Below are 25,662 nucleotides of genomic sequence, written 5' to 3' on the forward strand. Positions count from 1 at the left end.
AGTGGCTGGAACATGCGCTAAACAAACAGGCTGCTGGCAGGTGCTCTCCCTTGCCCTGAACATTGTGTAAAAATGCTAATAACCCCACCTTATTCTTCGGAGAAAAAACCTCACACATTTACACTCTTAATCAGTTGCCTCCAAGGCAACCACAAACACGTGGGCAAAGCTCAGAGGAGCTTCCGAGTTCATTGCCAGAGCCAGCAGCAGCACTGCTGCTACATAAGCGCGAACAGCGTTTTGGTACAGTCGTGTGCAAGTTGCTGCATCCCACCACAGTGCCAGCTGCTGTTTGCTCAAACTATTTTCCTTAATGAGAGTTCCCTTACTGAGAAAGCAAATTCCAATTTATCAGTCAACGCATTCAAGACAAATCCTTCTTAAATAGCATCAGTCCACCACAGGGGATCACTAAAATCTCGTTTCACGTCGCCCTTGCGATGAATCCTACCAATGCAACTTTGTTCTGGGAAATGGAGAAATAGTTTCCAGGTGCAAAAACAGTTATTGAACAAGGATTTGTCCCTCAAGTTCTGTTATAGCTAATCTATAACCCTACAAAATACCTTATTTCTTGAGAAACAACTCCAGCAGTCTCCAAGGAACCCGACTCCAAATTTTTCATAAGCCTTTGCTACTTCTGAAAATGATGTTTCGGAACACCTTGTAATAAATCAAAAAAAACTTTATTTTTAAGATATATTATAAATTTACAGCATACAACATCAGTGTCTTTAGTGTGTATGTGTGAGCAGGCTTAAAGACTCAGCATTCATTCTAGTCTCGCTTGTGGGGATGCTTTCTCCACATGCTAAAGGTACGCAACAGTTCCAGTTTGAATGGGTCTGGCTTTGCTAACGACCTCAATAACTTCTAGGGGCATGTTTCAGTAGACAACAGCGACTGTTTAGAAGGATAACAAATCGGTAGCACTTCTTACTCTCTGCCTGGAGGGCTCCTGTATCAAAGCAAAGCCTGCTGGTCTCCCCAGCCAGGGAGAAGTCATTGACCCACGCGAACGTGTCCAGAATGAACGCTGAATTCACAGGCTCAGTGATGTCTGCCCTAGTTAAGCTTCATAAAAGTAACATTACATCTTAGAAACAGCTGTGCATGCCACACATCAGTGTCAGCTCCATATAAAAATTATCGTATGCTGTACCTAATTATTTTATACACAGGTGAAATGAAAAACGTTAAGTCAGTACCTTGCAATATAATTTTACCGGTGCTGCCTTGTGGTAAGTGCTGGATAGCAAATCATTCTTGTACAGTTCATTAACTATGATAAAAATATGCAAATTAAAAATCTCTATAGGCCCCTGTTACCTGCTGTAACAAAGACACTGTTTTGTGGGGCTTTGTTTAAAACATGATCCAATTTCTTCCCTCTCCCCAGAGCACGATATAAAACTATATCCAAATTCAGAAAGAATTTAATACATTTATTGAAGTTCACATGCTGCAAACAGGATCTGCATTGAAGATCTTTAAATCTAGGGCAAGAGGTCCTTAAAAAAATTTGTAGTTATACCCAGATGTTAGGATGTAGATGAGCACAACCACCACGACAACACATTCATGTAGACATAAAGTACACTGCTTGCTTTTTCCTCTGCAGGAACATTGGGGTTGCAACCCTGGCCAAGCTCACCAACCGTCCGAACTCCGACAAGGGCCAAGACAAATGCTTCAGAAAAATAACCAGCCCCAGAGAGGACAGTCAGTGGCTTGCTTATGCCTCAAAGCATAACAAGTTACAGTTGAATGGAAATACCCAGCTGCAAGTGCTGCTCTTCTGCCAGTTAATAAAAATGCTACTTATTAAAAGTAGAAAAATGGGCTACTACCTTGGATGAAACACTCACTATCCTGTGCACAATACTTTAGGAAAATTGCTGCTGAAGTTGAGATCCCTGGGAACCTCTCCTCTCTTCTACAGGCAACATTTGCTGACAGTGTCACAATACATTCATTTGGTGCAATGCTTATTTAAACAACTTTCAAAATACATTAAAGATCCTCAGCCCGTGAATCATTATGTGGAAAAAAAATGAGTCCCAACTAAAAAGGATTTCAATAACCACTTAAGCATTTCTTGGATATGAAGATCAATCTCCAAAAGACAAGCTTGGTTCCAGGACAGCGAGGAACGAAATGGGGGTCAAGGTTCTGGGACACATCTGTGACAAAGGCTGCGAGCAGCCAAGCAGCAGCAATTAGCTGCAGGCTTCAGAGTTCTTGCAGGAACAAACCTCACACTTCCCCAGAAGAGCAGAAGTGCAATGACTGCTTTAGAAACAGTGCAGGTTAATTTTCCAGCTGCATGGAGAACAGAAGCGTCCTTGAAAAGGTGTAAAGATCAGCGAACTGTGAAGGGGCTGGGTAATCTCGTGTGACCACTTCCATATGATGATGCAGCAATCTTAAAGGAAGACTCATGCTACTGCTCTCACGGAGAAAAAAGACTGGCAGATTCTTTGGACTGTACCTAACACAAGAGGTTTATCAGGAGCGTTACGCTAGCTTGGTCTCACAGGTCAAGACCAACCAAGGTCCAAGCTGCAAAGTGGCCACTGGCATTTTTTCCAAATACATCCTTTTAAATGCATCCCCCCTACAGAGTATAAACATGAAGCCCTGAGAACAAACTTCCATATAGTACATTTCTATTAAAAATATCAGTGTTTTGATGACAAAATTATAAATTACATATATTTAAATAAATAGCTAGCTTTCAAGAGTCATGTAATATCAAAAGGCAGAAGATTGTCTTTATTAATGTATGGGGCAAAGAGCTAAAACTATAAGAAACAGACACTGCACTGTAAGAGCCACCTAGCACCCCACTTCCTCGATTCCTTACTTTTCCTTGATTTTGCAGGCTTCCAAATATTCCCTTGACCATGTTATAAGACACTTAAGCATGACATGTCTTTGCTAGTCTTAACTTGAACACCAGAGACAAGCACAGGACCTGAACCTGTAAATCCTTATTCCTCACAAAATTAGCTTTTTTTACAAAATTTATTTTTAACAAAAACTTCTATGCCAAATTGCTTAGGGACCTCTCACTGGCTTGCAGACCAGATCCACCAGTCCTCTAGCCTTCAGCCACAGAATAGGACAATTCGCCCCCAGGCAGCACTCCTACCACATACGCTGTGCCTGGAGACCTGCCTATGCACACTGACTAAATAGCAGTGATCCTTCAGTATTTTGCAGGTTTCGTAAAAATTGCTACAGTCGATACTCTTGCAAGCACAATGGACTTAGCTTCCCTCAACCCACCTTTAACTGATGAAGCAGCAATACACCCACACGTTGCAAGGACACACAGCTCCCTAAGCCCTCTACTATTTCATACTCACAGGACAACACTGATTACTTGATCAATTCCTCAAAGGGTTTGTTTAACCTAAGGGGTAGTTGTTTCTTCTAGATCAACTCTTACGCCTTGCTGTGAACACCACACCTCGTAAGTTTTGGCCTCTTTCAGGGACTGCCCAGTGGAAGCTTAAGTTCTCACAAGACAAGCAGCCATACCAAGCAACAAGCTGCTTTGGCAGATTGGAAGAACACGCTCACCAACACTTCAGCTGTGTAATTGCCAAGCTCTGAAAAGAGAAAAGCCAGAAACAACCGCATTCTCAAGCCTTCGAGCATTTTAAAGATGCAGTATTCCTTTATCTGTACAGTTTCTAACTGTTGCTACAACATTAGGTCATGTTGTTGGAGCTGGGTATCCTGTCTCTTATGTGTGCGTGTGCCTCATTTTACTCATGTTTTATTTCCTTTTAAGATGGTCAGTGGCACTGATCCTGTTCTGACATACCAAGGGAGGCAGCTCCGATGGCCTTTATCACCCCTACCGAACTGACACTGAAAGAACCTGCTCAGTAGCAGCTCCTGGCAGCACCACGTGGCAGAAATGCACAAGCAGCAAACTTCCACCCTTACAAGTGGCCACTCTGCTCCTCTGAAGGAGGTCAGACAGCAAATCAGGAGCACACTCAGTTTCAACCACCTAAAAATTAGACAGCTGGTTCAAATTCATCCTCCACATTGTCACATCAGAGCCAACAGACGGTCCCAGGGGCAGCTCCTCCCGTGCCAGTGCAGGCAACGTGGGTTGCGTGCTCCTGCCATGTGGCCACTCACCCAGGTTTTGCTAGCAAACCAGAGGCCAAGGGTTTAGAAGAATTTAAAGCTGACAGGGGATTCTCACCTGGTCTGTCTGGAAGCTCTGCAGCCACTCTAGAGTCTGATCATGTATTACTGAAACCAAAAGCAGCACAGAAATGGTCTTTTGACAAGTCTTTACGATATTCCAAGAGCAAAAGACAGCTTCCCAAGTATCTATTCAGTAATTCTGAACCTCTAGCTTACTCATTCAGAAGCCAAAACCCACCCAAACTACAGGATAGTCTTTTCCCAGCGTTGTCTTTTAAAAACTCATCTTTCATTACGCTACAACCTTCAATCACAACTAGCCACGAGTATTTGTGAACTTACTGGGTTGCTGAATCAGGTTCCTTGCTTTTAGTACTGTAAGACAAAGTAACAACTTCAAGTCATGCTGTCAATCTGTTCTTAGCAAGAATCCAGGAAAATGTTTTTACTGTCCAATTTGAACAAACATCTCTAAATCTTAGAAATTCTAAATGTAAAAGTAAATATTTCTGCTGTCGTGAACTGTAAAGCTTAATATGAATTTACAGATAACAAATGAAAAAATCCTGGGATAGTAAGTTGAGATAAAATCTCATGCTGTTTTGGTTTCCCCACCCTTCATACTAATTATGTGAAACTGGCAACTTCAGTGCCTTGACTGCATAATAGTACAGATTAGATGCCAAGTTCAGGCCAAAACTTGTTACAAAGGTTTCGGGTTGCATCTTGTTACATTTTTGTTTAAAAAAAATAAAATAACTGCACAAAACCAGTTGTAAAATAAAGGTGACTAGCAGAGTTATTTAGGATCTATTTGACAGACACCTCTGTGCTATTTAAGGATAAGGTCTCCTCCTGATTGAACTGCACTTTGGAGAAGCAGGTCTCGCCTCGCCTGCCTTTCCAAGGCAAGACACAGCAAGGATTATGACAGACGTCAACCAGGTTTCACTAACTTGAAAACAAACATTTTTGTTCAGCCCGTATAAAGAAGTGACACCCGCGTAGCCCAATCGCAACGACTAGCTGGCTATTCACCGGTGAGTTCTCTCCTTAATAAGATTTCAGACAGCGGTTGTGAGCTTAAATCAATCTTCTGACAAAACTAGCAAAGACACAGCCTGACTTTCGTGGTATTTCCAAGGTGAAAGGGTCAAGAAGAAACACTTCCATCTCAAAGTAGATAATTTTAAGCGTGCTTTTAAATATGGTAAACAAGATAAAAACCTACGTGTTTCTGCATCTTTGCAGATCACCGTTCACTGAAAACCCATGCAAATTAGTTGCTTTTTTTTTTTTGCAAACCGTTTGAAACAAAGTCACAAGTCCCCCTTTCCAAAACCGTGCACACAAAAATGGAAAAGATTCAACGTGAAGATATCCTCTTTGCGCTACGATATGGCATAGTGTAAACTGATGAACTGCAGCCTACTTGAGAATCCAAGGGTCGGTGTAGTAAGTTCTGTTGCGAAAGAGATACTGCATCTTTAACGTAGCTGGCAGAGAACCTCCTAGAAGTGTAACTGCTGCAGGACTGGAACAACACTAACGCAGAAAATAAATAGGAAAAAGTAATGCTATTTATTAAAAGAATTCCATCTATGAATTATTCTGTTTAAATTATAATGCAAGACAGACAAGTTTGGATAGAAATGTGCTTGCTCTCCCAATATTTGGACTTTTAAAAAATGTTTCCTAAGAATCAATTTTAAAAAGCGTTTTATAATTTGATATAGCCATAAATTAATACTGCATGGAGATGATTAATATCCTATGCTAGTGGTCAGTGACCTTTTGTAAACATTAGCCAGACGCTAGTAAAACTGGCTAGAAAACTACTGTCACAGGCCTTTTTGACAAGCGATATCGTATTTCTTTCCAACAGATTCTTAATTGTTTTCACAAAACCTTTTCCTATTTTTGATATACTTTATTTTTAACCTAATACCTGAAAAAACATAAACAAGTCTTCAAACCTCTTCCACTAACACTAAATCCACAAGGCAATTAATTGCAGTTGGCCGTTAACTACATACCCCGTGCGAGACACCCCCTCGGCCAGAATCTGCCCCCTCCTGCCCCTTCCACCCCCCACCCCCCCAACAACCCATGCACCCTCCCGTGAGGAGAAGGTGACACGAGGGACAGTAGGAAGTGGCACAGTGGACTGGCATCCCCCTCTACGTGCGATTCAGTGTCTGGAAGATTCGGGAGATCTGTAGCATGACAGGCCCCGTTTCGGGATCATTCATCCACTGAGTGCTGTTCAGGGGGTTTTCAAGCATATCCTCGAAGGCTGCCAAGAGATGGAAAGCACAACGTGTTTAGGCTTGTAGTCAGCAGATGCCTCCACGTTTGGGATGCTTCAACGACAGGAGAGTTAGAAATAGCTAAAACTTACCTAACGCAGTGGGCAAGCACCCCCCCCACGGTGAGAACACATCATACACTTACCATTCGTACTCCCAAATCTCCACAGACCGGGATGCTACAGGCTGTTACACTTCCCTCACTCCTTTGCATCAAATTCATTGCGGGCAGAGGCTGATTAAATACTCAGCCTGGATTATAAACCATTTTACAAAGCCTCAAGGACACGGGCTTGAAGAGCTAAACACTTCACAAACATTTACTCTGGTTACTCTTATAATATCTCAGAATGGGAAACTAAGCCAGCAAAATAAGAAGTAGGTATGGCAAAGGCTACCTAGGAATGAGCAGCAGAGCCAGCCCCCAGATCTCAGGGCTCTATCTTTTCACGGAGGCCCCTGGAGCCAGAAGGGAAGCAGCATCTTCCCTCTGAACAGTGTGCGCGCTCTCCTTCCTGCCATCTGGAGGGCTGAGGACATCGGGGAGCATGTCAGGGGACAGGGGGAACAGCCAGGCCTACCTGCCTAGACACAGACAGAAGGGGGAAGGCTGTCTGTGCAGAACGACTGCCCCTATTTTTGAACAGTGACAGAGATCCAAATACTTAAGAGCAATTTTTATTCTTTCTATACAGAGCTGTTTTTACACTAAGATATTTTTTTTTTTGCATGCCAATTTTCCCCCTTCTACTTATTTTGAAGGAACCAGGCACCTAGTGCAAGAGCTAAGCCACAACTTTGGCAAAAGAACGATCCACGAAATAATTTATAACCTTTACGACAGACCCTGCGCTGGACTACTGGACATTTGGAGCAGTCATTACGGAACAGGACTAAAAAAGCAGTTGCACATCTGATCTATTCAGGAGTCACCAAAAGGTCAGTGTGACAAGAGTCTGGCAGACCAGCACGAGGGGCAGTGTCTTCGCTTTCCCAGGAACGTACAAAGTGTTAGTCTACAAAGCTCTAACGACATTAGTGCGAGCCATAAGCACCGAGCACCTCTGAAAAGCTCATCATTAATACCTTGCTCAAGGTCACGCGCCATGCCTGCTGCAAAGCCCGGAATAAAGTACAGATCTCACCTTTCGCCACTCTGTATTCTTTTACACAGACTCAAGAGCTTAAACCTGAAGATTTATCTACATTCTTTAAATATCTAATTAAATGCAAACATTGTTAAAATCTGTGACATAAGCAATCTGCAGATGTATCCTCTGATGTTCATCCAAGCCTTACAAGCACATATAATGGCATTTCGTTTTCTATTTATATTCTGAGCTGCAGTGTGGAACCCTCTTTGGAAATGAAGAGACCATTTGTTCAGAAATGAGGGTGGGAAGGTTCTGCTCTTGAATTATTTAAAGACTTGCAAACTCTCCTGATTGCATTTAAAGAAGTATTTTTAAAAGCTCTCCTGACAGAGCTGCGCACACATCCTTTATTTCAAAGGAAGTGTTCAAATGAGTTTTGAAGCCAAACACTAAAACGCAAAATTTGATGAACACAACATAGAGCCTATGTCACTCTTCTGTACTCTAGTCCAGTGTCAGACATACCAATCCAACAAAGACTTACTTTTCACCATCAGGTTCATCAGCCGAGTACTTGCCATGCTCACCGCATTTTTGACCAAGAAAACAGGCTTTACCACAAACAGGGAAAAAAATATTTTCACAAACGCTATCTCGATTTTGATAAGCAAGGCCTTAGCTTTGACTTCTTGTTTGGTTACACTTTCACAAGTTATCTTCCATTCCAATGATCAGGCTGCAGCTCACAGTAAGCTGTACAGCAGGAGACAGCCTTGTGTTTTTTTTTCTGTGAACTCATCAGGGTTCTAAACAGACATTCCATTTTTTTCTCCCATAACCAAAAGGGAGCACACAAAAGGTCTCCTAAATCCACAAAAGCATTGCAGCCAGCAGCTATTGAACTTCTGAGTTCAGCAAGCGTAAACCAGCAGCCTAGGGAATTAGTGTCATTTCTGGGACAGCCCCAAGTTCTGCTGGTGGTACAGCTGAGCTGCAAAATGAAGCAAGCGAACAATACAGCTGCTGAAAGCGAGGAAAAGGGTACAGAGCTGTGCACATCTCACCATGTGTGCTGTCATCATCCTGTCTCTGTTCTTATTTGCTAAGAAATGCAGAGAGTGTATATTTATCAGGAACCCAAATTATCAGGACTTACCTAGTAGAGTTTTGGGGTTTGTTAACCCTAACTGTACCACTGGATTTTCTAAGATGGCTTGGAAGAGAGGGCTATTGGTGTCGATTCCCTTATCTAGTTCCTCTGGAGAAGGCTTTCTGTCTCCTAGCAGCCATTCACACTGAAAGAAATCACCAAACACAACATATTTAATGGTTGATTCCATTAAAATGAGTCTGCCAAAGCATTTGACAATGCATGATAAAATATTTTTCCTCTCACAGAAGCATTGAACTATACATTTCTTTTCACTCTAGATCACTATTCATTTGTGTGTTGCTCTGACAAAAATCAACCTTTTTTTCAAGAGGACAACAGCAGTGCCTAGTATGGTAATAAAATGATAGCAGCTTTGTGTGTTTCAAAGCTCAGCAAAGACGCATGGTGTCGTGCAGATGCACGGCCTCACAGGAACTCCATCAGCATGGTCGCATTAGGTCATCTGGAAGAGCCATGCAGCCCAACATCCTCTCTGATAGTAGCTAGCACTGGATGCTTGAGAAGGTTCCTTGACTGCCAGCTGCATCCACACCTTTCTGCTTAATATACCCACTAATCAATCTTCGAAAACCTTCTTATTTTTGGATTCCACCAATTCTGGAATGCATTGGTGCCAAACATTAGTTCATATGCTGCGTGGCCTGAATCTCTTGCCTGATTTATTCCTGTCCTTTAGTCAGTTATTTATTGGGAATACCTTTTCCTTCTACACAATAGCATAATCTCTTCTGAAGCCTCTGGTGAAGGAGCTTCTCTAAAGCTTTTTGAAAATCCACATATGCAACATGAACCAGATCAGCCTCAAGCTCATGCATGCTGAGTTCCTCTAAAAAATCTAAAACCTTTGTATTCTTACTATGTATCTAACTGAAAAAGGCACAGAATAGAGGGTTCATTTCATCTCCAGTAGCAGCTGAGCTTTATGATAAATCAAAACATCAATCAGTGAGGAAAAAATCAGTTGAACAGATGATTATGGCAATAAGGAACAAATGACATTGTACTCACGGCTGCATTTTGCTGGTTGTTGTTTACTCTGAGTGCATCTACCACTTCTTTTTCATCAAATCCCATCTCCATCAGGGCAATGACAGCCTGTAAGATTTGCACAGCTTCATAAATACAATATTTAAAACAAATGAAGAAGTGAAATATTTAAAACAATCACATCCTCCACCTTCTGTCCAGATTTTTTGGGGGTAAAAAAAACATTGTTTCCATTTGCAGACTACTAAGCAATCTTAGCTACAGAGTTTTCAAACACTGTCTATCCAAAGATTTATTCCTTTTCCATAATAAAGACACTTAAGAATGAGACTGAAGGTAGTTCCTGTTGTCGTTACTGAAAGCTGAATGCAAGGCAAAGAGCGAGTAGCTGGTGTGGGAAGGAGAACAGGATGGAAACACCTCATTTTAAAACTTCTCTTGTGTCACAAGGCTTTGATTGATCTCTCACTGACAAATCAAGCTCCACAAGCTCCAAGATCTCGTGCATTTGTAGTTCTATTCACTGAATTTAAGTTTTACTTCTGGGATTTATTATATTGCTAGTGAGCATTGCATATTTAGACAAATGTACCTAGATATTGTTATGAGAACATTTAATCATTTAGAAATCGTACCCAGGTCATCAAATCCTACTTTTGCAGCTTGCAACTAAGATCACAAAAAACATTTACTGTAAAAGTGAAGTGATAGATTCTAAAGAGCACCTCCTGGTGAATTTACAGTGTGATAACAGCACGTATTTTCACTTCAGCTAGTATTGTGCTCTGAAAAAATGATAACTTCTGCCTTTGATGCAAGACTTAAAGACTTAACTGCTGGTGATACTTTTCCTTATCCCCTAAATACAACAATGCTCTTCTGTCCTTTTCTACAGCAAAAAGGACAATACTGTCCTGCAACCCTTCCTTGATGCCAGACAGTGCTTTTTATGACTGTCATATCAGTAGCATCGACTAATTTTCAGGTGTAAAGTGTCAGTAATTTAGATGCTGTTAACCGAGACAGCAGTGGTAATATCCCTTTCAGCAACCTGAATTCAAGCAGCCCCTGAAGACTTCCGCTAAAATACTGTCACACCAGCATAACGTACATCTGCACGCTTGTCCCATTCCATTTATTAAACGAGCATTTGTTTGGATTCTGTGATGCCAACCCAGTCCCTTTCAGTTCTAACAGTTAACAAATAGCAAGAGAGACACCACGTACTCGTGGGTCTGGACGAAACTCTCTTTTCCTCCGGATCTTCTTGAATATTTCTGTCAGCTCATCCTTGGCCTCTTCCCCACCTGCTTCTGAACTAGGACCCGCAGCTGCTTCAGCAGAGGATGCACCAGCTTCGGCCGGGGCTTCTGATGGAGTCTGGCCTGGCAGCGGAGCATCTACTGCAGGGTCATCCGCGTGTTCTATCAACCACTCCATGGCCTGTGTCACCGACATACTGAAAAGAAAATTAAAACAAAAGGGATGAGGAACACTCCAGAGGTGGTGTTACACATACATTTTCCTTTGCATTTATTCCTGGTGGTATCTTGACTTAATGATTAATTAGTATCTGAATTGTCATAAATACAGTTTTGGAGCAAACCTCGGAGCACCTTAATTCTACATGCACTCAGGGCCCCAGAGTTATCACTCATCTGTCATCCTGGCTTCAGAGAAGTACAATTTGGGCAGCTGCATCCCAGATTTTAAAAGGCATTTCTAAGGCAGTCACCTTATTCTCCAAATCATCTGCTTTATTGCACAACAAACACTGACTATTCGCAACTGCTGACAAAACTGCAAAGTGTGTTCCAAATTTACATGGAAGCACAGCTCAGACAGAAGCTGCTTTGTTGCTTCTTACAGAGATCTCTCAGACTTCTAGCGATAAAGGAATGCCATTAACAACAGAAGAAAGTGGGACAACATGTGCACAATATATCTCGAGCGAGAGCAAAATTCAATGCAGGCAATTGCACTAGGATGCGTACCACTCATCTCTTCCTCTACTGACTCAAGAAGGAATCGGCGATCCCTCAAAGGAGCGGCCACCTCCGGGGAGACCAACAGGACGCCACGATCATAACCCAGCCAACTGCTGGACTGCAAGTACCCAAGCTAAGGGATCTTGAGGGAGACCCAGCACATGCCTTCCCAATGAATACACAGGAAGCAAAGATAACGACAGCGTACCTGAACATGCAATTTCATTTGACTGCACGGTAATTACACATTCTAAGAAAGGGAAGCCTTTGACTACTTGGCTTTTCACTTACAACATGAAAGATGGAGGACATCGGGGGAAAGTCCTCCTAAGCCCAAAGGGAGAGAGGCTGGAAAAGAATGACTGGAATATTTTGTTGATTCTCTATCATTAGAATTTTTTTACGAATGGCCTAAGAAACCGCCTCTCAGAAACGAGGCAGCACAGCTGTTTCATCTTAGAGGATGAGAAGAACTGCGTTACCTCCTCTTTTCCTACAGTTGCTATCTGGACTTTTTAAAAACATTCCAAGAATATTATAAGATCAGCAGAAAGTATTTTTGCTACAGCTGAAAGACCAATCTGGATGGGCTAGGCTTGCTTTTTTCCCCTCTAAAATTTTAAAGCAGAAAATGTGACTTTAATACTCAGAAACAGTGCCAGCCTGACAGCCTTGTGAACTGCAGACAAGCTATTCTTTCCAGAACAAGTACAACACTGTTTCCCCTTTCCTGGGCCATCTGCACCTGCACGTTGCCTGTGCACAGAAGTGTTCTTTGAACTACTGCTTTGTTCAAACCTAGTTTTAGGTGACCCACATAAGGAGGCTTCTGAAAAAAATGCTTTTTTTTAAAAACCGTATCAAATAATTTACAGGCAGTGTGCTCAGTACACTTACTGATTTAATCGAAGGGCTTTGACAGCTCTGCTCTCTGGAAACCCCATTTCTGTAAGCTGCCGCAGAGCTATCTCATCCACTCTGTCTTCCTCATCCTCATCCAGCATGGCTAGATATACACAAACAAAACAACGTTCAGACTGATTTCGAGCTAAAATACAACCCTTTCTCAGTGGAGTGGCATGGGTTAAGTTCAAACCCCGTTCTTCTCTTCCATCCCTGCTTTTGTTTCTGCCCCGAATTTGCTATCTCACCATTTAGTTTGCTGCACTCAGCTCAATCAGGCTCAGATAGAGTCTTCCAGGACAAAGACTTTGTCCAGATTTGTTCAAGATCTCTAGTAACAGACAAACTTTTGCATGACTATATGCTCACATAATTAAATATATGGGAGACTCACTGAAGATTTGCTTATCAATCATCTAGAAAGTTGGATCCAGTCCTAGCAAATCTCAAGGGCATTTCCCATGCTGATCCTACAGCTAAAATTTCTCCCCGCTGTACCATCTCCTTGTGCATTTTCAACTATTTTTTACCAAGTCTTGCAAACTTTTCCAACTGTTTCGCTGCTACTGGTTTTAGTTTTAAATGAAACTTCTCATCTATCTCAAAGGGACCTTATAAATTCCTTCGTTTTATAAAACTTGTACCACAAGTTGAGATCTTTGCCACAAAGTTATTATTAGCTCTATTACATTAATGTCTGGAATTAACTCTGCAAGGCTACTCTTTTGCTACGTAAGAAAACAAATTCCTAGGATAAAACTAATAACTATAAAGATATGTTCATACCATTTGCCTTCTTAAATAGTTCAACCGCATCTGGATTCAGTGCTAGCAATTTCTGTGCAACTTCAATGAGAGAAACTAAGATTTTCCGGAGCTCTGTCTGGAACTGCAAGAAAAGAAGCTGTGAAAACACTCGGACAGGAAAAAAAACAGGCATCATTAAGCGTTAACATGGCTGTTGTTAGTATCTCTGCTATAGTCTTGCCCCTTGTACAGAGTGCTGTTCACTGCATTGTGCGCCTACTAGTACAGAAGTGTAAAAGGAGTCCCCACACTGCTGAAGACACAGCTAGAAGTACTACAGACAGCACTCAACTACTGAAGTCAACATTTATGACTCTCTTCAAAACTGCGGAAGAGGAAAAAAATTGCAAACACCTGAACTATGGAAGACTGAAACCTAACTGCACATCCGCCAGATCTCGAGAAGTATTTACTGAGGCTTTCCCATGGACACATAAAACATTTGAAAGCCACTCTGTTCTGAATTATGGTTTTAATCACTAAATGACTTAAGATTTACACACAGGTTGTACTCTCTACTTTAATATACATTTATACACACCTGAATTTCTCTTACAGAGAAAGGCTAATCACATTCATATGGAAAAGAAGAGGTTATACGAGATAAAAGCCTACTTGGATATTAGCGTAGGAGTTAAAAGGTCTAATACTTACATCCCTCATGTTGTGATGTGCCACAGTGCGATCTACATTGCGAGAGGGCAGATTTGCAGTTGCTTTGAGAATAGCATCCTTATCAGGAGCTTTCTGCTCTTGTTTCCTCTGAAGGATGGGAAACAGGATCAGGTTTCATAACCCATTATCCACAGAACAAAGAACATAGCATAGCTGAGAGCAGTTTCATATTCTTCACCAAGGCATCAAGCAGTGCTCTGCAACTTGCAACTATGAGAAACAGCAGTCTAGCAATACAACGGATTAACAGCGCTAACATTTTGCAATTATAGAGCAGAACTGGACCTGTTGGGTTGCCCCACTTTCAGTCCTTTTTAAAAATCTATTTCTGTTATCTAAACAAGTGGGGAAATCCCAGCACAAAGAGGGAAAGTGATGCACCAAACATGGAGAGAAACTGGAAGCCTCAATTCCCAGGACCGTACGCTACTCCACATGGCCTGCTCAGAGCACACTCTCTTCAAACCCATGGTTTGTTGGGAGATGTACCAACACTAACACTTAACTGCTTCACAGGGGAAGTGCTTTACTGCTTGCAAGTATCATGCAGAGATATATGGTGCCTTGGATTTTCAGTACATGCTTATAGACCAGGAGAAAACGTAGCAGGGTACGAACTATAAATATTTCCCAGTCTTGTATCTTAGGTTCTTACGGTGACGTTCTGCACAGCAAGACCGTAATGGAGACAGAGACATACACCAATACCTACAGGAAGGGATACAGAGACAAACACCAATACCTACAGAAAGCAAGAAAACACAAAGCTTTGCAAGGAGGGGGTGGAGAGACCTAGGAATTCACAGTGTCAAGCACAAGCATTGCTCAAGTGTTTATGCACTAATGTCAACTGCAGCGCCACTCACGTCTAGGTGTCACCCTGGGTATCGCTGACCCTCAGTAACAATTATGTTGTGAGAAGAAAACAAAACAAGAGTAGCAGGGGGCCAACACTTCAGCTCTAGGGACCTGGTTAGAGGGTGATAAGCCACTCATTGCTAAAGACATACGACAGCCGGAAAGCCAATCAATAGATCTCTGTGGAGTTTTCAAGAGAAAAGGCAGTTGCTGAAATATGCTTATACAGTTACCAGACGTTTTTTTTCCCAAAGATAAGTCTATCCCACTTCCACAGAATGCACCTGCATGTCTTATTCTGAGGCGAATGTTCTCCCAATCCAAGTTAAAAATGTAAAATCAGTTTCCCCAAAGTTTGGAAGAAAGACAAAATAATTTCCCTGGAGTTTAGCTGGCTGTATTTGCCAGTTAAAGAGTAAAACAAAACAAATAGAGTAGACCACAACAATCCTTCTGTAGCTCATTAATAAAGTAGTTAATCAAAATGGCCAAACCAAGAAATCATTTCAAACTCACTTTCTCCTCTGCTGACACATCTGCCATCTTGGGGAGTGGAGGTGGTGCACGCTTCTTGATTAAGAGCAAGACATCTGGAAAGAGAATGATACCAAAATACATTAGAAAGTAATGTGAAAACAGTCCTTGTACGATACCTCACAAATTCAAGTTTTCCTAGAGATTAATTCTGTATTAATTCCACTGTAGCATCAGATCTTTTTCTCACTTAAACTGCAGGGCTTTACGCATCCCCCTTAGGCGTTTGCTATTCCATAGCGTGTGCTGAACGCAAAACATGCTCCATCATTAGTTACACTTTGTTACTGGCTTCTCCTCCTCACACAATACCCTTAAAGAAAGGGTAGGAAAAGCTCCAGGTGTTTTGTATGATTACGTTAATAGTAGAGTGATTAGCCCATCATAATAACAACGCATCAGCACCTCCACTGAGGAGGAACCAGTAGAGACGGGCCATGTCATGGCTTTTGGTCCAACCTAGGGCCTTCCTTCAACTACAGGGAGTGAAGTGCCAAGCTTTGAAGCCAATTTCAGTATCAGGACGAAGCTCACCTTTGCATGTAGAGCAATTCAGTGCCTACCATGGGGCTGCATCACTGAGCCAACTGAGGCAAGCCTCAAGGGCAAACAAGTCTTCAGTCCCAGATAACCCACATCACGTGGCATGAGCTTGCTTAAGGCTTTTGGACTAATACTTTCCCCTCTCAAGGCACCCTTTTTCTAGAAATCATATGATGGTTTAGAAGTTTCTAGCACCTGAGTTATTACCCCATACATAAAGATGTCTGTGTCACTGCACCGCTCTGAGCCCAGAGCAGGCCTGCACGGCATCTGCAGTCCTTCAGCCAGACAGAGCAGTTTTTAGCCCAGCACATTAAGCAGGTAAAAAGCAAACAAATCCTGCTTTGTGCAACAAGTTTCCTTGGTCTGGCTCAGCACAGAACAGCCAGGAGCAACAGCTGGCGAGGGCTGTTAACCCTCACTCACCCAGCTGACGAGAACATGAAAGGACCCACGTGCTGCCTTTTGGCTGTCCTGTGCAGCGGCAAGCGGAGCCAGCCAGCAGCAGTCAGCTGTCGGCTGCGATCTCGCCTCCCTGACAGCAGCAGGGCACTTAAAAGGCAGAGCACATTGCAGGGGAAGGAGGAACGGAGAGGCATTCGCATGACAGCTCAGTACTGCTTCGCTGCCGTACGCTGCAATTCAAAGCTCCGGAGGAGCTGGTGCCTTGCCTAGAAATAACCCCCCGCCGAGCAGCAAAAAAGCTGCCCCTCGCCTCTGCCGAAGATGGCAGCTCTCAACTCCTGGTCAGCTCTGGAGGTGATAGGTGACGCTGCCTTGGAAGAGAAAGAGACCAAACTGCTGCTCACGATTCCAGGAACAGCTCTCCAACCCGTGTGAGCTCCGGCAAAACCAGAACACTACTGCTGTAGAGCTTCTGGCTCAGACAATGCTCCATTCTACAGCAGCCCTGCTTCTCACACCTCCTGGAACACGGCCTGTCATCTCCAGCAGGGACCAGGAGCTTAAGCTGTCCTGTAAAAACTGACTCCAGCAATCCCGACAGCTTTTACCTTTAGATCTTTTGTTTCACATTAATCCTCCACACCTTTAAGGTTCAGGAGCACATACACACCTCACGTACGCTACTGTGGTCAGCGACACTACAGTGTGAGGAATTCTGCCCCACACTTGCAGAGGACTGAATAAGATATAAACTGTGGACACTCGGACACGCTTCAGCAAACATCCTTCTGCTTGACCTGGAGACCTCAAGAAAATCCCCAAGAAGTTTTTGGGTTGTTTTGTAACTCGAAAGGAACAGTTAAGGAAAGCAAACTGCTCATTGTACGTTATCGGGGGAAGGTATTTTTCCCCCCCCTTCTTTTGCCTGCCACCTAATTGGCTTCCTATGCTGAAGCAGAGTGTAGATATTAAAAAGAAAATTGGAATTCAAGTAGTTAAACAGTCTTCCATGTCCAGGCTGGTAGGATAAGAAAGACAATCTTACCTCTATCTTGAATGTTTTCCTCCAACACTGTTTTTGTGTCTGTCAGCACCTTCTCGGAAGTAGCGTGTATCAACTTATGATGCGTCACAGTTTTTGGATCCTCCAAGCTCCCAGGTACACACTGCAGAAGATAAATACTGAAGATCAGAGACAGAAATAAGCCTTCTACATGAATCACGGCGCTGCGCACTTAGGATTCTGCGCATACAAACGGTGCCATCGGTTATGAGCTTCTTAACGCCTTAAGAAATGGCACGCTCTGCTAGAGGCCAGCGCACAGGACACGTGTTATTAAAGAAACCGAGGCTTGAATCGTGCTGTGACGATGCTCTGTGGTAGGTTCCTGCCTGCATATCCAAGCTGCTGGCTGGGATGAATAATCAACAAAAGGAAGGATTCCAGCCTGCCTTCCTCGATGCTGTTAATAGCTGCCGTTAAGTTCAACAGATTGTGATACTCTAAAAAACTTCCCTACAACAGTCAAAGACTTCATGTTACATCCACGTCACCCCAAACAAACCCTTCAAGGGCACCGAGCCCGTCTATACAGGTGGATTTATACTTCTGCAGCACAGTACATCTGCATCACGCTTTATTTTGAGTGCCTGGTCCTATGCTCAGGCCCGTGCAGACTCGGAACAAACATGGATACCCCAGGACCCACAGCTCCGTCAGTTCTTCACCAGATCACTATGGTCGCGCCAAGTCCGGGGGTAGCAACGAGCACGACACCGGAGTGGAAATCTCCCGTGAGCACCCTGTGCTTCTGCAGAAGGGGAAGCTGCAATAATGCAGCAGGTTTCTCATTTGTAACTAGCGTCGAAAGAGAAGAGAGCTTCTCTGCTTCATCTTGTAATTACTGTTTACAGGCACTGTCAGAGCACGCAAGCCACTGCCAGCAGTGAATTCGGTACACTTGACCTCAAGCTGGGAAGGAGGCAGCGTCTGCGCCCTGTTTCGAGGTGCAGAACGAAATCAACAGGCTGGGCTCCTGGAGCCCTAACCTTGGCTCTTGCTGGAAGTGCTGAACCGAAGTTACATTCCCAACTTTTCTCCCAGCCAGAAATTACCAACATACGCTAATTTTTTTCCACGTATGAACGTTTTGTTCTATATTTTGTTACAATTCTAAATTGCACGTCGATTAATTCACTACCAGAATCAAGCTCAAATCCCAAAAGCTTACAACACGAGCACTGTCAGAGGTTTGTTCTGTGACTGCACCAGGTATATCCACACACGTAGGCACAAACAACGCCCTACCTCTTTCCTGGCACAAAGATTCAGGTCCACAGAACTGCTCCCCAGTACCAAATCCATGTTCTGCCTACAGCTCCGAAGTTCTGCTGTCACTGAGCCTGACGGACCTGTGCTACCCCAGCAGCAAGGCAAAGGACCCCCCTTTTTCATCTGGGCTTCTAAGACAGCTCCAAGCTGAAATGCCACGCTACTTACCTAAATAAGCATCAGCCTCCCAGTGCCCGTGCCCCCGCAGAGCTTTACAAAGTTTGGGTTAGCGTTTAAACTTCCTGGCATTTTGGTGCTGCAGCAGGAAATGAAGCAGGGAGCGCGCACAGACCTTGAACTGACTCATCTTCACACACGAGTGGCTCACGGATCCACAGCGAGAGACTTCAAGAGCATTACATCAGCGCATCGAGAGACTTCTAATTTGTTTGAGTGGAAAAAGCAAGCGTAATGGCTGCAATTCCAGAAAGGCAGAATTAAAAATAACCGCCTACCAACCCATGAAATTGAGGCTGTTGTTCTCACCACAAAATAGGCCACTTAACGCTGACCTCACCTCTCCCCGCTCACGGGAAATGGCTCTCGGTGACACTTCTTTCAAAGCACATTGCTACGGAGCCACTTCTGCCCTGTCTGCAGAGCACCGCGTTCGCCCCTCAGGTGACAGAGCCATTCCAGAAACCCCGCTGACATCGGTGCTGCACTTCAAACGTGGCACTTAGTCCTGGTAACCACACCGCGTGCCGCCAGCCTCCTTCAAAGGAATCTTCAGAGGCCGTCATCGCTTTTCCTGGTGTGCCTGCAGCTGCTGGAGAACTCAGGTTCTTGTTCTTTTTCCAAAGATAACACGCTTGTTTTCGGCGTGGCTCTTCAGCTCCTCATCTGAACTTGGGTACGGTTCTGATGCCTCAGCAGGACGGAGGTGAGGGCGTTCGAGCCCTGCTTTGTCTAACAGGAGCTTCTTACTAATCCCTCAGCATATTAACTGCTGAACGAACGCCAAAGAATGCATTAAGGCTTAGAAGGGACTGGGAGCAGCTACTGAAATTGATCTGAGAAGTTACCCAAAAGGCGTGAAAGCACACCAGTGGAACATCTCTCCGAACAAACTCAAAATAGTATTTTTACACATTCTTAGGGTCGGACTCCAAAAGGAAGAACTTGAAAACGGGAGCTGGGAGGCACCCTGATGGGGGCAGGAGGACACGACACGTACCTACTATTTATTTTCTCCCTGGCACACAAAGCTGTGCATGCAATCAGGGTATTTACTAATAACATCTAAGCGCATGTGAAAAACTAGAGGTTGCAGGTAACCACTCAGTCACCCCTAACACCCCAGGAATTCATAAGGAAGCTCTTTTAAAAGAGAAGTCCTGGGGACACCTATTCCTATTTCCCGTTCCCCTGACCAGTGTGTGACAACTGCAGAGACCAGTGAGGCATACACAAACAGAACCTCTAGCAAAGGGAACGCTGAGTGAAATATTTAGCATATCTTAGCCTATTTTAGCATGCCCTGGAAACAGGAAGGCCTCCTCGGAAGGCAGTGCCTCTGCTGGCTCTCAGCAAACCACCACGAACCTCCACCAGTAACGATGAGACCTCGCTGGGGACCTTGCTTCATGAGAACATCTGAGGAAAACGCAGGATTTTTGTATCAAATACAGTGCTTTAAAGCGTAACTGAAGACATCTTCCTGCCCAGAACAGGAGCAGTAACACACAGGAAGGGCAGGGAGGGGGGAGAGGAAGCCCCCAGGGCTCACCCCGCGGACGCTGCTCCACCAGCAGAGGTGAGCACGCTCTGGAAGGTGGGCTCTCCTGCTTCTTCTTGTACAAAAGGAGTTTTAAGGAAGGGATCTGCTGTTTCATGGTTTTGCTTCCAGCGTAAATATTTGCATTTCCTTTTAGCGCTGGAATTTACAGCAGGCTGCTGTGCCAGGCAGGTGAGAAACCTTTGTTCGCAGATGCCTGAGCCACGGCTGAGCTTGCAAGCCCCGGTGCTGCTGAGTGCTCTCTGCAGAGCTTGGAATCCTGCTCAACCACAAGGCTTTCTCCTTGCCTTTTTTTTTTTTTTGCTTTTATTAACAGAAACATTCAAAAATAGTACTGCCCCTCCCTACTACTAAGCTTGGGTGGCTTAAACCATCCGCTTCCCTCAAAACACGCACAGAGGAGGCCTCCGGGGCACGAACCCACCGTGCCTTTGCACTCTGAGCACCTCGCACCTCTGTTCCACGGGGACTCCTCAGCACATCCCGACAGCCAGGCGGGCAGCGCTGAGGCAGCTTCAGGAGAAGGGGAGCAGAAGCACGGGAGCACGAGAAGCTCGCCCCACGACGCCACAAGAACCACAGGTGGGGCTTACGCATACAGACAGCTCGCACCCGTGCGCCCAGGTGCGCTTTTGAAGGAGGCCACAGAGCGTGGGGCCCGATCCTGCCTGCTGCACTGCACACGGACCTCGGCCTGGGACCTCGCGCTGAGAAAAGTCACCGCTCCAAGAAACCCGAGTTCAAAAAAAATAGCTAGGAAGGGAAGCAATTTGCTGTCAGGTATTTATTTATTCACAGACTAGGCAGTGCCACCGAAGGCAGCAGTTTAATGGCACGTAATCGCCATTACGTTGTTACAGGTCAACAGATAAGGCAAAAAAAAAACCCTCCCGCTGGTTTTTATCCGTAGCAAAAACACCCACCAAATTCAGCAAAATATACATCAAAAGTGACACTTCAGAGCTCAGTAAGCATTTGAACGTCGGAGGGACAGAGCGTCCACCTTCCTAATTGAGAAGTGGGCACCCTTATGGATATTATCTTCCTCCGCCTCCTGCAGGGAGGATTTCAAGGACTTTAGAGAATATATTAATCAGCATCTTGTGAGAGATGGCTGCATAAATTATCTCAAGGTGCTATCAAGATTCACTGCAACACACCCGTGATCAGGAGACATGATTTTTCCATTTCTATTTTTCCCCTCCATAAAACTCCATATTATCCATAATGGTTATGCAAATCCATACCATTAGCACGGAGCAGCTGAGAAAATGAAATCAAATGTCTTGCCAAGTTATCAATTGTCTTCTGCCCTGACTTGCACTGCAACGCAAGCATCTATTCAATTATGTTTCCTGATAATTAAAGGCCTTTCAGCTCTGCACATATGCATGTAATCATTACCCCACCCTATTTTGGCAGCCTTTGTTTAATCCCTCAGCTGCACCGAAGAGGGGACAAGACAGGAGCAGGAGACTTCTTCCAGGAACACTACAGCGGGGGGAGCCCCACGCTCAGCTCTTTTCAGCAGGGCACCCTCATTTTGCCTCACGGAGGATCCCACCTACCTCAACCGAAGCAAATCCATTTGCAGCTGCTCTCCTCTCCAAATCGAAAAGCACTTAAAAAAGGCTCGGGCTCCAGAAAAACAAAGCGTACCGTGACCTGGAGTTTCCCGGGGTTGTAGCTGAAAGCAAACAGCCAGAGGGCACGATGCAGAGGGCACCTGGGCTGCCCGCCACCTTCACTTCACAGCACGCTCCTTCCAAAAATAAAACCTGCTAGTCTCCAAACAGCCAAGTCACTACACATTACGGGCATGTTCTCGTACCGTAGCGTTGTTTTACTACAACACAGAACATTTCTTAACATCTTTGTAACGGTTTGAAGACAAAAATCACTACTGAATGCAGCTGATAGAGCTCCACTCCTGGGGACTGGATTTGCTTTTTGAAATGAGAAGCCAAGGGGCTCTCGGCGGCTGCCCACCCAGGCTGCCGGACATGGCTGCAGAAGGGAGGCCTGAGGTCAGGCCCGGTCACAGGTCCAGCTTGATGTTTTTGCTTTAAACTAAAAGTCATGGCGGATCTCTGAAATTCGGCCTAACAGTCCTGCAACCGCTGGTTTTACCATTTAGCGCCCACGAACAGAAGCGGGAGTTGAGCGAGCGAGCACAAAGAGCCTGTGTCTTCCAGCTCACCTTTCACAGACCGTATTTTTATGCATTTTTATGCGTTTTCTCCTCCAGACAGCGACTGGTAATTTACCCTTTGGACACGTCCATTAAGCCTTAGTGCTCAGAGCACAGGAAGAGCACTAGAGAAGCCCGTTATCTCCCCGCAGAGAACCCCACCAGCTACTGCGCCAACCCAGGGGCAGGCAGCGCTGAGCATGGTGTCAGAAAAGGGAAGCTCCCACCGCACTTACCATTTTAACTGCTTGTTAAACGCGAAGAAGAACCAAAGCAGGGGGCTCGGAGGGGAAGCCCTCAGAGGCCAGACACACCTGTGCCTTACGGCCTGTGCTCAGCGGCCCATAAAGCGCACGGAGAGGGGCTGCTGGGGCGGGCACGCTGCAGCGGGGAACCGCAGGTGGGAAAGGTCTCCCCCGCACCAAGCCGTCCTCCGGCGCTGCACAGAGCCCTCAGATCGGCGATTTCTTTCTGCGGGGACCTTTCTCACAATTCAGAGGCCGAGAAAGCTGGCAGAGATGGCCAACGAGGGGCAGCGGTGCACAAAACCCCCGGCCTAGTCCAGCTCAGCGTTACTTTAAAGGCACTCAGAGGGCGCTGGGGGAACCCCCTCCCCTCTCACAGCCCCCCCCAGCCCCCCACTTCTCCTCGCCCCCCCCCCAAGCGGGGCGGCTCCTTACGTGCTTGAGGCAGCGCTCCTTCAGCTTCTCCACCGTCGTGTCCTCGGGGACCTCCTCCAGCCACTCGGCGCCCTCCATGGTGCACACGCGGAGCCTCAGCACCTTCCCGGCGAAGATCTTCTCCTCCTGCACGAACATGGCGCCGGGCGGCCCATGCAGGGCCCGGGGCCGCCTCAGGGAGCTCGGAGGCCCCGCTCCGCCCGGCCCGGCCCGGGGACGGGGGGGGGGGGGGGGGGAAGGGGGACGGCGGGGGCGCAACGGAGGCGGCGGGCGGAAGCGGAAGGAGAGGTGGAGGCGGCGCGGGGCGTGCTGGGAGTTGTAGTTTATTTCCCCCCTCTCATGAAGTGGAAGCCGCGGTGGGAGCCGCGGATACTGGGAGCCGCCAGGGGGTGTCTCTGCTGTTTCGCTGTGGTTTTAAAAGTAATAGTAATGTCTCGTTTTCCCAGTGGGAATCGCGGAGCCTCCTCCCCGCCTCCGAAGCGCTCTGGGAAGTGTAGTCCTCCCGCCGCGGTGCGCGCTGGGAGTTGTAGTCCGGCCGCTCCGGCGCCCCCCCGCGGCCCACGGCGAGGCCGGGCCCGGGGCTCGGTGCCCGTGGTCGGCAGTGGGCTCGGTGCCCAGCTCCTGCCAGCACCCCGGCAGGCTGATTTTTTTATTATTACTATTATTTTCATTTCTTTTAAATGCACTGCTAAAAGGAGCTGGGAGCGGACACGGTGCCCCGGCTACCGCTGCGGTTTATTTGTGTGTCACACAGTCATAAATGTTGGAAAACACCTCCAGGATAACCTGCTCCAACCGTCCCCTGCCACCAATGTCACCACTAAACCCTGTCCCCAAGCACCACATCCAACCTTTCCTCGAACACCCCCAGGGGCGGGGACTCCACCACCTCCTGGGTGAACGAACGCACCGAGCCATACTGGGCCGGCACGGATGGGGTCGTGGCGGCGGCACGCTGCTCGGCCTGGAGCCGGCTGAGGGGCAGCGAGAGCCCGGTGGGGGAAATAAACCCAGGCACAAACAGAACTGGGGCAATAACGGGGCTAGGGGAGAAAATCAGGGGCAATAACAGGGCTAGGCGAGAGGATCGGGGCAATAACGGGGCTAGGCGAGAGGATCAGGGGAAATAATGGGGCTAGGGGAGAAAATCAGGGGCAATAACGGGGCTAGGCGAGAGGATCAGGGGCAATAACGGGGCTAGGCAAGAGGATCAGGGGCAATAATGGGGCTAGCTGAGAGAATCAGGGGCAATAACACGGCTAGGTGAGAGAAATGGGCAATAACGGGGCTAGGTGAAAGACCCGGTGAGCCACTGTGTGGTGCCACCAACAGGGAGGGCTCCCGACCGCGCAGAGATGGTCTCCGAGAGAGCACGACAAAGAGAAAATCCCTGAATGGATCCGCTTGTGGTGAACGGCGTCATTTGCTCGCTGGAACTTGCGCTGCTTCACCAGCGGAGCTGGGAGTCTGGGCGCCGATTTGGGAAGGTGACACGGTGACACCGGCACGGCTGCCCCTGCGGCTCGCCAGGCGCCCCGCAGTTTTGTCAGGAGGTGCTTCGAAACGGCAAAGAAACGGCCGGTGATTTCCAGGCAGGTCAAATTCAGCCGTGAGCTCGTAGTGCAGGGAGAAGGCATGGATGTTACACGGCCATCAGGGGGGCTCTTAGCCGTCCTTACTGCAAGTCGAAGCAATATTTGGAGATGAAACTGGAGCTGCTGCAGAAAGAAAATGAAAAAAAAAAGATTTCTGCTGGCCAGCCATATCTTGCATCAAAACAGTACTTGCCTAACACAAGTGGAATACTTTATTTTCTTGCTTTGAATGCAGCTCCTGTGTGCTTGATAAAATGTAGCCATAAAATTGCAAATACAAGGCAATTTGACTACTGATGGCTAATGCATCATAATGGCTAAGGAAATGCGAGCATTTAAAAATATCCCATTTAAACGTGGGGCATTACCTCCTTTACTTGCACCATAGCAGAATAAATAAACAATATATGTTTATTATGTTAATATTGTCCAAAGCCAAAAGAATGAGTGCACAATGTGTTGCTTGCCTCCTATGACTGATACATTATGCCCAGAGACGAGCGCGTGAATGCGAAAAGGTGGAAATCAACATCTCTTTTCCTTTGAGAAATGGCTTCTATTGTTTTATGTCTCCGGATGAATTATTTTATGTGATTGCAGCTAGCAGCAGGAATCTCCTGCAGTACCGAGGGCAATACCAGCCACACGAAGACAGCGGCAAAACTCCCATGGATTC

The 25,662-nt window shown here is 45.8% G+C and overlaps 1 protein-coding gene across 1 annotated transcript; it reads right to left on the minus strand.

The window, feature by feature from the left end:
* Positions 1-664: 664 nt before the first annotated feature.
* Positions 665-23,809, minus strand: UBAC1 (UBA domain containing 1). The gene is made up of 10 exons (XM_080562088.1): positions 23,392-23,809; positions 17,496-17,616; positions 15,485-15,558; positions 14,090-14,197; positions 13,415-13,517; positions 12,623-12,731; positions 10,965-11,196; positions 9,759-9,845; positions 8,733-8,871; positions 665-6,469 (listed from the first exon to the last, which is right to left on the minus strand). The coding sequence occupies exons 1-10, from the start codon at positions 23,527-23,529 to the stop codon at positions 6,354-6,356; spliced, it is 1,227 nt and encodes a 408-aa protein (XP_080418214.1). The 5' UTR covers positions 23,530-23,809; the 3' UTR covers positions 665-6,353.
* Positions 23,810-25,662: the final 1,853 nt, after the last annotated feature.

This window comes from Anser brachyrhynchus (assembly GCF_964034855.1).
Source record: "Anser brachyrhynchus genome assembly, chromosome: 19".
Classification (NCBI taxonomy): domain Eukaryota; kingdom Metazoa; phylum Chordata; class Aves; order Anseriformes; family Anatidae; genus Anser; species Anser brachyrhynchus.

What these genes read in the sequence shown, in the direction of transcription:
- UBAC1 (XM_080562088.1), bottom strand. Translation starts at nt 23,529, where the DNA reads ATGTTCGTGCAGGAGGAGAAGATCTTCGCCGGGAAGGTGCTGAGGCTC. An exon ending in GGAAAACATTCAAGATAGAG is followed by an intron (nt 15,559 to 17,495) that starts GTAAGATTGTCT and finishes TTCTCTTTCCAG; the next exon opens with ATGTCTTGCTCTTAATCAAG. An exon ending in CACATCACAACATGAGGGAT is followed by an intron (nt 13,518 to 14,089) that starts GTAAGTATTAGA and finishes CTTTTCTTGCAG; the next exon opens with TTCCAGACAGAGCTCCGGAA.